Below are 15,635 nucleotides of genomic sequence, written 5' to 3' on the forward strand. Positions count from 1 at the left end.
TGAGTCATATTGGGACTTGAGTAGCTCACTCATTTCCTTGCTGTCATCTGTGTAGGACCCATCTTGTTTAAGTAGGGGCCCAATACTGGACGTTGTTCTCGATTTTGATTTGGCATAGGAGAAGAAATACTTTGGGTTTCTTTCGATTTCATTTATGGCTTTTAGTTCTTCCCGCGATTCCTGACTCCTAAAGGATTCTTTTAGCTTAAGTTCGATGCTTGCTATTTCTCTGACCAGTGTCTCCCTGCGCATGTATAAACGCATGTATAAACGTAAGTAACCATTCTTACAGTATTCATTACCTTTGTAATTTGTGAGTTCATTACCTTTGTAACTTGTGAGTTCATTACCTTGTACCTAGTTCAGCCATCAAAACTTTGGAGCCCGGTCCCTGGACCCATTGTGTACCTCTGTAATCTGTAAATACCTTTGTAACTTGTCATGATTGTGACTAGACCTACCTGGAGTTCATTACCTTTGTAACTTGTGAGTTCATTACCTTTGTAAATTGTGAATTCATTACCTCTGTAACTTGCTCAGCTATCAAAACTTTGAGGCCCAGTCCCTGGACCCATTATGTACCTCTGTAATCTTTTGACTACTGCCACAGGATGGGTATGGGGTGCATAATAAACATATTAAACTAACTGTATACCTTGTACATGTACTGGTAGTAGGTAAAGATATTATTGTTTATTATTATTATTATTATTATTATTAATATTATTATTTATTATACAGTAGCTGTATAGCCCTTGTGGCTTAGCGCTTCTTTTTGATTATAATAATAATAATAATAATATTATACAGTAGGTACGATAACCTCGTCCGTGGCACTTACCCCCCCGGCAGCACCAGTGTTTACACTCACCCTGGGGTTGTTGTTGAAGGTGGACGTACGAGTCTTCCTCTCATCACTTTATCCACTAACTAGTGAGTATTTATTCCTGTAAATCATTTATTATAATTTATCCCATAATTAAGCGTAGGAAGTTTTAATAAGTAAGAACTTCCTCTTTTATGTTGAGTCAGGCTGAGTTGTTAATCATTGTGACCTTGATGATATAGTTAACAGTGCTACTTGGCTATACCTCAGTGTCCCCAGTAAGCAGTTCCTGTGTACCCCAGGGCACTCCACTTGGTCCTCCTCTGTACTTGTTTGGACACTTAGCCACTTAGGGGGGGCGGGGGGCTGTCTCGGAAAATGTTTAACTATTTTTCTGTAAACTTAACTCATTTAAGTTTACAGAAAAGTAGTTAAACACTCTGGCAACATTGATGTATAATAATAATAATAATAATAATAATAATAATATTTATAATATTTATTTACTACCAGTACATGTACAAGGTATACAGACCATAACTGACATCAATGACATACTACTATATAGAAAGCCATATGTTTTGTAAAGTATTTCTGGCAAATTAAGTCAGTTTTGTCCCAGGATGCGACCCACACCAGTCCACTAACACCCAGGATGCGACCCACACCAGTCCACTAACACCCAGGATGCGACCCACACCAGTCCACTAACACCCAGGTACCCATTTTATTGTTGGGTGGACTTGAATAGCAGGTGTCTTTAGGGAACATGTAATGTTTTCCAGCCGTACTAGGGATTCGATTTCCGGACATCAGTGTGTGAGTTGAGTGTGTTAGTGATCAAGCGACGATGTTTCTACAAGTAATTATAATTATTTCAACCTTTTTTTTGTAATGAAGCGGCACATATGTCCTTACATGCAGTGAATTTTCAGAATTTTTTTCCAGTTTTTTTTCAAAGGGGCTCTGGTGGCCTGGTGGTTAACGTTCTCGCTTCACACGGTGAGAGACGGTTAGATTCCCAGCCAGAGTAGAAACATTGGGCGTGTTTCTTTCAACCTGTTGTCTATGTTCCCCATCAGTAAAATGGGTACCTGGGTGTTAGTAGACTGGTGTGGGTCGCATCCTGGGACACTGACCTAACTTGCCCGAAATGCTGAGTATAACAAGTGACTTTCTATATAGTAGTATGTCATTGATGTCAACTAGGACTGTATACCTTGTACATGTACTTGTATTAAATAAAGACGTTATTATTAAGTAACAAAAACATAATCTGGTACCAAGTCAATCAGGATCTAAATGATATAAACTGGAAAGGCAGCCTAAGTAACACGGATCCAGACATGTGTCTAGAACAAATTAACTCTTTGGCCCTTGAGGTATGCTCAAAGCATTTTCCTTTAAGGAACAGGAGAAGATATAAACTAGAAAAAGAAAGGCGCTTCCTATACAGGCAAAGACAAAGAATAACAGAGCGGCTAAAAGACGCCAATATATGTGTAATACGTAGGGAGACACTGGTCAGAGAAATAGCAAACATCGAAGTAAAGCTGAAGGAATCTTACAGGAGTCTAGAAAAGTGGGAAGAACTAAAAGCCATAAATGAAATTGAAAGAAAACCCCAAAAAAATCTTTTCTTATACCAAAACGAAAACAACATTGGTTCCTTACCTAAACAAAATGGGTCCTACACAGATGACAGCAAGAAAATGAGTGAACTACACAAGTTCCAGTATCACTCGGTTTTTTTAGCGAGCCGCTAACTAGACTGAGAGTCAATGATCTAAATTAATTTTTTATGAGAGAATTTGGCAGACTCGAACCAATCTGATATTTCCATTATGCCACATGACTTCAAAAAGGCGATAAATGATATGCCCATGCATTCTGCCCCAGGCCCTGACTGGTGGAACTCCGTGTTCAACAAGAACTGGAAGAAGCCCCTATCATGTGATTTTAACATTGTGTAGAGAGGGAGCATGGACACAGGGGCCATCCTACAGCTGCTAAAAACAACAGACATAGTCCTACTACACAAAAGGGGCAGTAAAGCAATAGCAAAGAACTACAGACTGGTAGTGCTAATGTCCCATATCATAATCTTTGAAAGGGTCCTAAGAAGCAAGGTCGCCACCCATCTATATTCCTCTCAGTTACGCTGTATAGCCCTTGTGGCTTAGCGCTTCTTTTTGATTATAATAATAATAATCCTCTCAGTTACACAACCCAGGAAAACATGGGTTTAGAGCAGGTCGCTCCTGTCTGTCCCAACTACTGGACCACTATGGCAAGGTCCTGGATGCTTTAGAAGACAAACAAAATGCAGATGTAGTATACGTACACAGACTTTGCAAAAAGCCTTTGACAAGCCTGACCATGGTGTAATAGCACACAAAATGCACGATAAAGGAATAACTGGAAAAGTTGGCAGGTGGATCTATAATTTCCTAGCAAATAGAACAGAGTATTAGTAAACAGAGTAAAGTACGAGGCGGCTTCGGTGAAAAGCTGTTTCACGAGGCACAGTACTATCTTCCTGTTCCTCATCCTCATATCAGACATAGACAGGGATATAAGTCACAGTGCGTGTCTTCCTTTGCAGATCACACCCGAATTTGCATGACAAATGTCCTCCACTGAAGACACTGCAAGACTCCAAGAGGACATCAACCAAATCTTGAAATCTGCTTCAGAAAACAATATGAAGTTCAATGATGAGAAATTTCAATTACTCCGATATAGAAAACGTGAGGAAATTAAAACTACATCGGCGTATGAAACAAATTCCAACCACACAATAGAGCGAAAAACCAATGCAAAAGACCTGGGAGTGGTGATGTCAGAGGATCTCACCTTCAAAGCTCATAACATTGTTTCAATCACATCTGCTAGAAAAATGACAGGATGGATAATAAGAACCTTCAAAACTAGGAATGCCAGGCCCATGATGACACTCTAGGTCACTTGTTCTATCTAGGCTGGAATATTGCTGCACACTAACAAGGAAACCTGTCCAGGGCGATGAAATATGACAGGGAAACCCGTCCAGGGAGAAGAAATACGAGAGGGAAACCTTTCCATGGCGATGAAATCACTTTCAAGGCAGGTGAAATTGCTTACCTAGAAAATGTACAGAGAACCTTCATGGTACTCAACTGCAATAAAACACCTCAATTACTGGGAACGCTTGAAGTTCCTCAACCTGTACTCCCTGGAATGCAGGCAGGAGAGATACAAGATTATATACACTTGGAAAATCCTAGAGGGATTAGTACTAAACATGCACACGAAAATCACTCCCTATGTAAGCAAAAGATTCGGCAGACTATGCAACATCCTTCCCCCCCCCCATGAAAATCAGGGGTGCCACTAGAATGTTAAGAGACAACACAGTAAGTGTCAGGGGCCCAAGATTGTTCAACTGCCTCCCAGCATACATACGAGGGTTACCATTAGACCCCTGGCACTGGACAGGTACCTAAAGCCAGTACCTGACCAACCGGGCGGTGGTTCGTACGTCGGGTTGCGTGCGGCCTGCAGTAACAGCCAGGTTGATCAGACCCTCATCCACCATGAGGCCTAGTCACAGACAGGGCCGCGGGGGCGTTGACCCCCGAAACCCTCTCCAGATAAACTCCAGGAAATATATTAATTTTAGCATCTGGCATGGTTACAACGTGGTAGGAACTCTATCAGAGAGAGAGAGAGAGAGAGAGAGAGAGAGAGAGAGAGAGAGAGAGAGAGAGAGAGAGGGGGGGAGGGGAGGGGGGGGGAGGGGCGGGCCAGGAGGAGGAGTGTTAGGTATCTGACGAATCGCCTTGCTGGTAGAAGTTAGTTTAATATGTTTATAATGCGTCTCTTACCCATCCTGTGGGCGGTAGTCAAAAGAGAAACCAGTCGTTTATGGCACTGAAAATGTTGTGTAACTACGATACCATTACCAATACATTTTATCTGCGTATCACATTTCTTCCAAAATTATATCACACGTAAGATAAATAACATAAACATAATGTAGACGGTCAAATTAATAATGATTAACATCTTTTACAGAGCGGTACTTTCTTTCTCTTATTATTATTATTATTATTATTATTATTATTATTATTATTATTATTATTATTATTATTATTATAATAATAATACAAGGTGAAATGGCGAGGCCGCCGATCAATAATCTGTTAGTTAGAGGTTTATTTTACGTTCTCTCTCAGGGCCTCTGAGCACTAACACTACAGAAAACGTTATGTATGTCATGGGTAACTGTAAGATAACGCTTATCTTACGCAAAGACTGAAAAAATCACGATTTTCTCCATACATACATACATACATACATATATATATTATATATATATATATATATATATATATATATATATATATATATATATATATATATATATATATATATATATATATATATATATATATATATATATATATATAAATTTTGTTTTTTTAAATTATCAGCTGTATACACTTTTCCTCAAATATCTGGGAAGTAGCTTACTGATCTATTTCTTAAAAATATGCCATTAATAATGAACAGATGGAAATGATTTTCACAATGAACATGAATCAAAGAATGTTTTGCAAGATTACCGAAAATATTTTGAAAATTCCCAAACATGGTTTCCATTTGTGTGGGAGTAAATGGCCGATATTTTCCTAGATATCAGAAAAACGTACCAACAGTAATATTGGGGGGGGGGAGGGATAAAGATAAGGTATATTAGAGTATTTACAATGATAATATAAATGGATTCGCATTGTTTAAGCAGTAGGAAGTGTCCAAACAACTTTTCACAGCCACTTTGTAGCACTTGGCTGCTAAATGTCATTTTTATATTAAGCATTTTTTGTTTTCATTTGTTCATTGGTCGATTTTATTGAAACTTCGTCAGAGTAACATTCATATAAGCTACTGAAAGTAGATCAAAAATGAACGAAATCGAACAGTAAATAAAGGATCAGAGAAAATTTATTGAGGTCGCCCCTTAGATGCACTATCAAGAGTTTCCCCTCCACTGTAAACCCGTACGGGTTTTGCAGGCAGGTGTTGGCAATGAGTGTGAAGACTCCCGGGTGTAGCAAGGAGGTCAGTGAGAGGTGGCTGCAGGAGGTCTTGAAGGACCACCTTGCTGAGAGTCATCCTGGTGGTCAACACGACGTTACTACCTTCACTATCACCCCTGGTTAGTAGTTTTTTTATATTTTTTTTAAAACTTCATGTACAAATATATATAGGTACATATAACAATATGTAACATTGACACTGGTAATGAACAATAAACATTCACTACACAATCTACTGAATAAGCACATACATAAGGACATTAAAATAAACTTAACACAACCTACAGACTGCTTCTACGTACGTTGTTTCACAAGTACACAAATTCAAATTCAAAGTTTATTCTCTATAAGGATTACAATGCTGTGTTTACAGAAATTTGGTTGTTGTGTGGTTTACATGTAGTAAAATAGTGATTACAGAGTGTACCACTAGAACGCTTAGCATGGCTAGGCATTTCGGGCAGACTTAGTTTTATTCTTAATTGTAAAATATTACAAATTATGAGGTAAGTTGGTATTATGGCTAAGTGACTAAATACTAGTTTGTGAGTTTAGCAATGTGAATGCTTTTGTTTTGGCACAGTATATAGTTTCAGTATTGGAGTATCACAGGATTCATTATTTTAAGATTGAGATTAATATTTCTGTTTATGGTCAAATGGGTGAGTGAGTGTAAGTGTGAACCACCAGGTGGTATTCGTGTAGTTAGTTGACGGGGTGTATCAGGGAGATAAGATGTTTTCTAATGGTAGTTTTGAAGGTGATGAATGTGTCTGCAGTTCTAGAGTTCTCAGGTAGGGTATTCCAGATTTTAGGGCCTTTGACATACATTGAATTTTTGTAAAGGTTTAGTCGGACACGGGGAATGTCGTAGAGATGTTTGTGTCTAGTGTTATGCCTGTGGGTTCTGTCACAACTATCAAGAAAGCGTTTTAGGTCAAGGTTGATATTAGAGTTTAAGGCCCTGTAGATGTAGATTGCACAATAGTAAGTGTGGATGTACTGAACAGGGAGTAAGTTTAGGTCTATGAAGAGGGGGGGGGTGTTGCCAGGGATGGGATTTAGTGATTATTCTTACTGCAGCTTTTTGTTGGGTTATTATTGGCTTTAGGTGTGTTGCTGCAGTTGATCCCCAAGCACAAATAGCATAGGTGAGGTATGGATAAATAAGTGAGTGGTATAGTGTGAGAAGGGCATTTTGCGGCACGTAGTATCGTATCTTGGAGAGGATCCCAACCGTTTTGGATACTTTTTTGGTTATATGCTGGATATGGGTGCTGAAATTCAGGTTGTTGTCAAGGTATAAGCCTAGGAATTTGCCCCCATTATTTCTGGTAATTAGAGTGTTGTCAATCTTAATGTTAATTTGTGCATCTCCTGCTCTGCTACCAAACATAATATAGTAGGTTTTGTCAGTGTTAAGCGTAAGTTTATTGGCTGTCATCCAAGTCGATATTTTGATCAGCTCCTCATTCACAATGGTGTTGAGGGTGGCAAGATTAGGGTGAGAGATGACATAAGTCGTGTCGTCAGCAAAGAGAATGGGTTTCAGGTGTTGGGATACGTTTGGAAGGTCATTGATGTATATGAGGAAGAGCAGGGGACCAAGGACACTTCCCTACGGAACTCCACTATCAAGTGGCCGTGTTGCTGATGCTGTGTCTTTAATGGTGACATACTGATACCTATTAGTAATGTAAGATTTGAAATAAACAAGCACATGGCCTCTTATACCGTAATGATCAAGTTTGTGGAGTAGGATGTCGTGGTCTACTGTGTCAAAAGTTCATAGATATAATGGAACCTACACATTATTTCTTACACTCCCCCCCCCCCACCAATGAATACATTCCACATTCCCTTGTTCACTTAAAATTCAAAAATGACTTGAACAAGGACAACATCAATCAATCAATCAAATCAAAGTTTATTCTCTATAAGGATTACAATGCGGGGTTTACAGATTTTGCTTATTTTGTGGTTTATATGTAATAAAATACTAATTACAGAGGGTGCCACTAAACACCTAGCATGGCTAGGCATTTCGAGCAAACTTAGATTAATTCTTGACCCTAAATTATTACAAATTGTGGAGTAAGTTGACTAAATACTAGTTTGTGAGTTTAGCAATGTGAATGCTTTTGTTTTGGCACAATACAAAGTTTCTATATTGGAGTATCACAGGCAAACTTATAACTAGTTATGAATCATTATTTTAAGATTAAGATACGTATTTCTGTGTTTATAGTCAAATGGGTGAGTGAGTGTAAGTGTGAACCACCAGGTGGTTTTTATGTAGTTAGTTGACGGGGTATATTAGGGAGATAAGATGTTTTCTAACGGTAGTTTTGAAGGTGAAGAATGTGTCTGCAGTTCTAGAGTATTCAGGGAGGGCGTTCCAGATTTTAGGGCCTTTGACATACATTGAACTTTTGTAAAGGTTTAGTTGGACATGGGGATTGCCGTCAAGATGTTTGTGTCTGGTGTTATGCCTGTGGGTCCTGTCACATATCAAGAAAGCATTTTAGGTAAAGGTTAATATTGGAATTTAAGGTCCTGTATATGTAGATTGCAAAGTAGTAAGTGTGGATGTTCTGAACAGGGAGTAAGTTTAGATCTATGAATAGTGGGGGGTGTTGCCAGGGATGGGATTTAGTGATTACTCTTACTGCAGCTTTTTATTGAGTTATTATTGGCTTTAGGTGTGTTGCTGCAGTTGATCCCCAAGCACAAATAGCATAGGTGAGGTATGGATAAATGGGTGAATGGCGTAATGTGAGAAGGGCATTTTGCGGCATGTAGTATTGTATGTTGGAGAGGATCCCAACTGGTTTGAATACTTTTTTTGATATGTGCTAGGTATGGGTGCTGAAATGCAGGTTGTTGTTGAGGCACAGGCCTAGGAATTTGCCGCCATTATGTCTGGCAATTAGAGTGCTGTCGATCTTAATGTTAAGTTGCGCAACACCTGCTCTGCTACCAAACATAATATGGTAGATTGAACATTAAAATGGTATAAAATACCGACAGGTTGTTAGGTAAGACACATATGCAACAGTTAGGTATCTTTATTATGAAACGTTTCGCCTACACAGTAGGCTTCTTCAGTCAAGTACAGAAAAGTTGATAGAAGCAGAAGATACTTGAAGACGATGTAATCAGTCCATCACCCTTAAAGTTTTGAGGTGGTCAGTCCCTCAGTCTGGAGAAGAGCATTGTTCCATAGTATGAAACAATATGGAGAAGAAGTGACAGGATGGAGCTTTTTATACGTCTCACCTCTTGGCGCTATAAAAAGCTCCATCCTGTCACTTCTTCTCCATATTGTTTCATACTATGGAACAATGCTCTTCTCCAGACTGAGGGACTGACCACCTCAAAACTTTAAGGGTGATGGACTGATTAAATCGTCTTCAAGTATCTTCTGCTTCTATCAACTTTTCTGTACTTGACTGAAGAAGCCTACTGTGTAGGCGAAACGTTTCATAATAAAGATACCTAACTGTTGCATATGTGTCTTACCTAACAACATAATATGGTAGGTTTTGTCAGTGTTAAGTGTAAGTTTATTGGCTGTCATCCAAGTTGATATTTTGAGCAGCTCCTCATTAACAATGGTGTTGAGGGTGGCAAGATTAGGGTGAGAGATGACATAAGTCTTGTCGTCAGCAAAGACAATGGGTTTCAGGTGTTGGGATATGTTTGGAAGATCATTGATGTAAATGAGGAAGAGCAGGGGTCCAAGGACACTCATTGCGGAACTCCAGTATCAACTTGCCGTGTTGATGATGCTGTGTCTTTAATGGTGACATACTGATAACTATTAGTAAGGTAGGATTTAAAATATGCAAGCCCATGGCCTCTTATACCATAATGGTCAAGTTTGTGGAGTAGGATGTCGTGGTCTACTGTGTCAAAAGCTTTTCTAAGGTCAAAAAAAATTCCTAGTGGATATTCCTTATTTTCCAATGCTGTGTAAAGCAGATCTAGCATTTTTACAAATTTTTTTTATAATTTATTTAAAATACAGTATACATTATACATGGAAGCAAACATATGTCACTAAACCAAGCGACATGGTACAACAAATTAAAGTACAACATACGTGTACACAATCCAAAAAAGAAGGAACGCTTCACACAAGTGTACCAACAACATTCTTTTTTTTATTATTTAAAACCATACATAAACATGAGTCACAAGAAAGTTCAAACAAATATATTGCACTGAATGAACATCCTGACATCGGATATTGAAACAATAACTATTACCATTACATTGTTAACATTATAACAACTATAACCAATACTATATCTGATGCCGAAGCTTAGACTGTCCTAAACTAGATACATGTGTATAAGTTAACAATAGTAAAAATGCAACCTAATTCTTCATCAAATTAAGCATTGTATCTCTTAATTATCTCGGAATTGATATATGTACAGTACAGTTATCCTTTTTTTTTTTTTTTTTTCAAATTCCTTCTGCTCTGAACACAAGAAAGGAATATAGAATAAGAATGGACCTACATAAATTTAGAAACCTCATATACAAACCACTACAGTAATCAGCATAGGTCTACTGATACATCCCTCACTTTATGAGAATACGTTCAAATTTTTTCCAATAAATTGCTTGCCATAAAAACATTGAACCACCTTGTTATAATAGTCTTGTAATGTCAAGAAACATTACACCATTATCATAAGTTATACCATCTACCTAAGCCTAGTAGTCCTACTACAATATGATTATCGTAACAAACCATAAATTTACCAAAAACACACTAACTATTCTAAATCATTGATGTACATATTTACAACGAATAAAAAGCAATACAAAGGAAATCCCACTCTTCTCATTCTAAATATTTCTGACTGTCAGTTCTCCTACATGTGCTAAACAAAGGTCAATATTTCTGACTGTCAGTTCTCCTACATGTGCTAAACAAAGGTCAATATTTCTGACTGTCAGTTCACCTACATGTGCTAAACAAAGGTAAATATTTCTGACTGTCAGTTCTCCTACATGTGCTAAACTAAGGTCAATATTTCTGACTGTCAGTTCTCCTACATATGCTAAACAAAGGTAAATATTTCTGACTGTCAGTTCTCCTACATGTGCTAAACAAAGGTCAATATTTCTGACTGTCAGTTCTCCTACATGTGCTAAACTAAGGTAAATATTTCTGTCAGTTCTCCTACATGTGCTAAACTAAGGTAAATATTTCTGACTGTCAGTTCTCCTACATGTGCTAAACTAAGGTAAATATTTCTGACTGTCAGTTCTCCTACATGTGCTAAACTAAGGTAAATATTTCTGACTGTCAGTTCTCCTACATGTGCTAAACTAAGGTCAATATTTCTGACTGTCAGTTCTCCTACATGTGCTAAACTAAGGTAAATATTTCTGACTGTCAGTTCTCCTACATGTGCTAAACTAAGGTAAATATTTCTGACTGTCAGTTCTCCTACATGTGCTAAACTAAGGTAAATATTTCTGACTGTCAGTTCTCCTACATGTGCTAAACTAAGGTAAATATTTCTGACTGTCAGTTCTCCTACATGTGCTAAACTAAGGTAAATATTTCTGACTGTCAGTTCTCCTACATGTGCTAAACTAAGGTAAATATTTCTGACTGTCAGTTCTCCTACATGTGCTAAACTAAGGTAAATATTTCTGACTGTCAGTTCTCCTACATGTGCTAAACAAAGGTCAATATTTCTGACTGTCAGTTCTCCTACATGTGCTAAACAAAGGTCAATATTTCTGACTGTCAGTTCTCCTACATGTGCTAAACAAAGGTAAATATTTCTGACTGTCAGTTCTCCTACATGTGCTAAACTAAGGTCAATATTTCTGACTGTCAGTTCTCCTACATATGCTAAACAAAGGTAAATATTTCTGACTGTCAGTTCTCCTACATGTGCTAAACAAAGGTCAATATTTCTGACTGTCAGTTCTCCTACATGTGCTAAACTAAGGTAAATATTTCTGTCAGTTCTCCTACATGTGCTAAACTAAGGTAAATATTTCTGACTGTCAGTTCTCCTACATGTGCTAAACTAAGGTAAATATTTCTGACTGTCAGTTCTCCTACATGTGCTAAACTAAGGTAAATATTTCTGACTGTCAGTTCTCCTACATGTGCTAAACTAAGGTCAATATTTCTGACTGTCAGTTCTCCTACATGTGCTAAACTAAGGTAAATATTTCTGACTGTCAGTTCTCCTACATGTGCTAAACTAAGGTAAATATTTCTGACTGTCAGTTCTCCTACATGTGCTAAACTAAGGTAAATATTTCTGACTGTCAGTTCTCCTACATGTGCTAAACTAAGGTAAATATTTCTGACTGTCAGTTCTCCTACATGTGCTAAACAAAGTAATGTTAATATAAAACATACTGATATATTTAACACATTCACATCCACCATCAATTATAATACCTCCATTCAACCAAGAATAATACATTCACCTGTATTAACTCCAAGAGTACAGAAATTTTCTGTTAACAAATCTTAGCAATATTCAACATATTGCCTCCATCGATAAATACATTAAAAGGAAAAAACAACCTTAAAATATCAAAACTACCTATTTTCTAACTTACACCATTTAAGTTGTGCTTTACATAAGAAAAAACTCTGTAATTAAACTGAAAATAAAGATCTTTTTACCATTTACAATAGAATAAAATCATTAAAGACACCTATAACATATTTGAATCTCATTGAAAATTTTTATCATAAAGTCCTTGAAATGATTTATACATGAAAAATAATAATATACAATCGTAGTGCAACACACTTCCAAATGATAACTGTGTCGTACCTGAAACCCTCGGGGCAATAACCCTATTGCCCCTAGATATCAAAACTCAATTATACATCCATAAAAACAGCTCTCCATGCTCACTCCCCATTCTAGGAAAATAGCCCGTTGTATCCCCTTACCCACTTTGCAAATCCCATAAATCCCTTAATGTGAAATTTCGATAACCCTCACTAAAATCTCTCTCCCATCTCCCTCCACACACCCCTTTATTCCTACACTGTGTCCTATAAAAAGTTGCTGCCAACGCATTAATTCTTGCACGCACGTCCGCCTCCCTCATAGCCCACATCATAAGAACATAAGAACATAAGAAAGGAGGAACACTGCAGGAAGCCTGTTGGCCCATACTAGGCAGGTCCTTTACAATTCATCCCACTAACAAAACATTTGCCCAACCCAATTTTCAATGCCACCCAAGAAATAAGCTCTGATGTGAAAGTCCCACTCAAATCCAACCCCTCCCACTCATGTACTTATCCAACCTAAATTTGAAACTACCCAAAGTCCTAGCCTCAATAACCCAACTAGGTAGACTGTTCCACTCATCAACTACCCTATTTCCAAACCAATACTTTCCTATGTCCTTTCTAAATCTAAACTTATATAATTTAAATCCATTACTGTGGGTTCTCTCTTGGAGAGACATCCTCATGACCTTATTAATATCCCCTTTATTAATACCTATCTTCCACTTATACACTTCGATCAGGTCTCCCCTCATTCTTCGTCTAACAAGTGAATGTAACTTAAGAGTCTTCAATCTTTCTTCATAAGGAAGATTTCTAATGCTATGTATTAATTTAGTCATCCTACGCTGAATGTTTTCTAACGAATTTGTCCATTTTGTAATACGGAGACCAGAACTGAGCTGCATAATCTAGGTGAGGCCTTACTAATGATGTATAAAGCTGCAGTATGACCTCTGGACTTCTGTTGCTTACACTTCTTGATATAAATCCCAGTAATCTATTTGCCTTATTACGTATGCTTAGGCATTGCTGTCTTGGTTTGAGGTTGCTGCTCACCATAACCCCCAAGTCCTTTCCGCAATCTGTATGGCTAAGTTCTACATCATTTAACTTATAAGTACTAGGGTTATGGGCACTCCCAAGCTTCAGAACCTTACATTTATCTACATTGAACTGCATCTGCCACTTTTCTGACCAAGAATAGTTTGTTTAAATCCTCCTGAAGTTCCATAACATCTACGTTTGAATCAATTATCCTACCTATCTTTGTGTCATCGGCGAATTTGCTCATATCACTAGTAATTCCCTCATCAAGATCATTGATATATATTATAAACAACAACGGGCCCAAGACTGATCCCTGTGGAACGCCACTTGTTACAGATCCCCACTCGGATTTAACCCCATTTATGGACACTCTCTGTTTCCTGTCAGTGAGCCATGACTCGATCCACGAGAGCACTTTTCCCCCAATGCCATGAGCTGCCACTTTCTTTAACAGTCTATGGTGCGGAACTCTATCAAAAGCCTTACTAAAATCTAAGTAAATAATATCAAATTCTTTATCGTGGTCAACAGCCTCAAAAGCTTTACTGAAGAAAGTTAATAAATTAGTTAGACAAGACCGGCCTCTTGTGAATCCATGCTGAGTATCATTAATCAAGCTATGCTTATCGAGATGGCTTCTTATAATCTCAGCTATAATTGACTCTAGTAATTTGCCTACAATTGAAGTCAGGCTTATTGGGCGGTAATTTGACGGTAACGACTTGTCTCCTGTTTTAAAAATAGGAATTACATTAGCCATCTTCCACATATCAGACACTACACCTGTTTGAAGAGATAAATTAAAAATATTAGTTAATGGTTCACAGAGTTCCATTTTGCATTCCTTAAGAACCCTTGAAAAAACCTCATCAGGACCCGGCGACTTATTTTGCTTCAGTCTGTCTATCTGTTGGAAATAAATGGTATAAAATACCGACACAATGGCAATATAAACACAAATGCAGTATAATGTGATCCTTTATTGACTACGTTTCGCCCACACAGTGGGCTTTTTCAAGTCACAAACAGAACTACCTGGGGTGGAAGGAACGCGAGTATTTATAGTCCGGCTGAGGTCAGGTGAAGAATGCTGCATCTGATGATGTACCGAGTGGGGTTATAGAGTCTAAAAACTTGGGTAGCTTAGAAAGGAGATTGGATAAGTTTGTGAGCAGACCTTCTACAGTGTTCTTATGTGGGATAGCGATGAAGAAGTTTCTTGGCAAGTGGTTCAGCTATGTTATAGAAGCCACTATTCTGGTTGAAGTTGTCGGATATAGAAATAAGTGATGATTCCAGGATTCTTCGGTATTGAGTGTTGTCTTCTGTGGCGATAAGTCTTGAGTTTCTGTAGTCCTTCCCACCAACTCCATTGCCAAACATGTTTCCAACATCTTTGCCAAAACATCATTCCAAGTATCTACCTCCACAACCACGACCATCAAGGACATCACAAGTAGTAGGCAGGACAAGCCTCCATCCTCTGCAGGGGTATACATAATCCCTTGTAATGACTGCAACAAGTTATACGTGGGCGAAACATCAAGGGACCTCCAAACACGTATTTCAGAACACCAATACGCAAGCAGATCTGACGACACAAGGAATGCCTGCGTACAACACCGTAATTCACACAACCACTTGATAAACTACAGAAACTCAAGACTTATCGCCACAGAAGACAACACTCAATACCGAAGAATCCTGGAATCATCACTTATTTCTATATCCAACAACTTCAACCAGAATAGTGGCTTCTATAACATAGCTGAACCACTTGCCAAGAAACTTCTTCATCGCTATCCCACATAAGAACACTGTAGAAGGTCTGCTCACAAACTTATCCAATCTCCTTTCTAAGCTACCCAAGTTTTTA

At 38.0% G+C, this 15,635-nt stretch overlaps 1 protein-coding gene across 1 annotated transcript in view; it reads left to right on the top strand.

Moving 5' to 3' along the window:
• Positions 1–816: 816 nt before the first annotated feature.
• Positions 817–15,635, top strand: part of LOC138851529 (uncharacterized) — an 87,494-nt gene continuing 72,675 nt past the window's right edge. Inside the window, exons 1-2 of the mRNA XM_070080739.1 lie at positions 817–933; positions 5,884–6,026. Of these exons, the coding sequence (XP_069936840.1) occupies positions 5,897–6,026 (130 nt within the window). The 5' untranslated portion in view covers positions 817–933; positions 5,884–5,896. The remainder of the gene's footprint in view (positions 934–5,883; positions 6,027–15,635) is intronic.

This window comes from Cherax quadricarinatus, unplaced genomic scaffold (assembly GCF_038502225.1).
Source record: "Cherax quadricarinatus isolate ZL_2023a unplaced genomic scaffold, ASM3850222v1 Contig893, whole genome shotgun sequence".
NCBI classification, from domain to species: Eukaryota; Metazoa; Arthropoda; class Malacostraca; order Decapoda; family Parastacidae; genus Cherax; species Cherax quadricarinatus.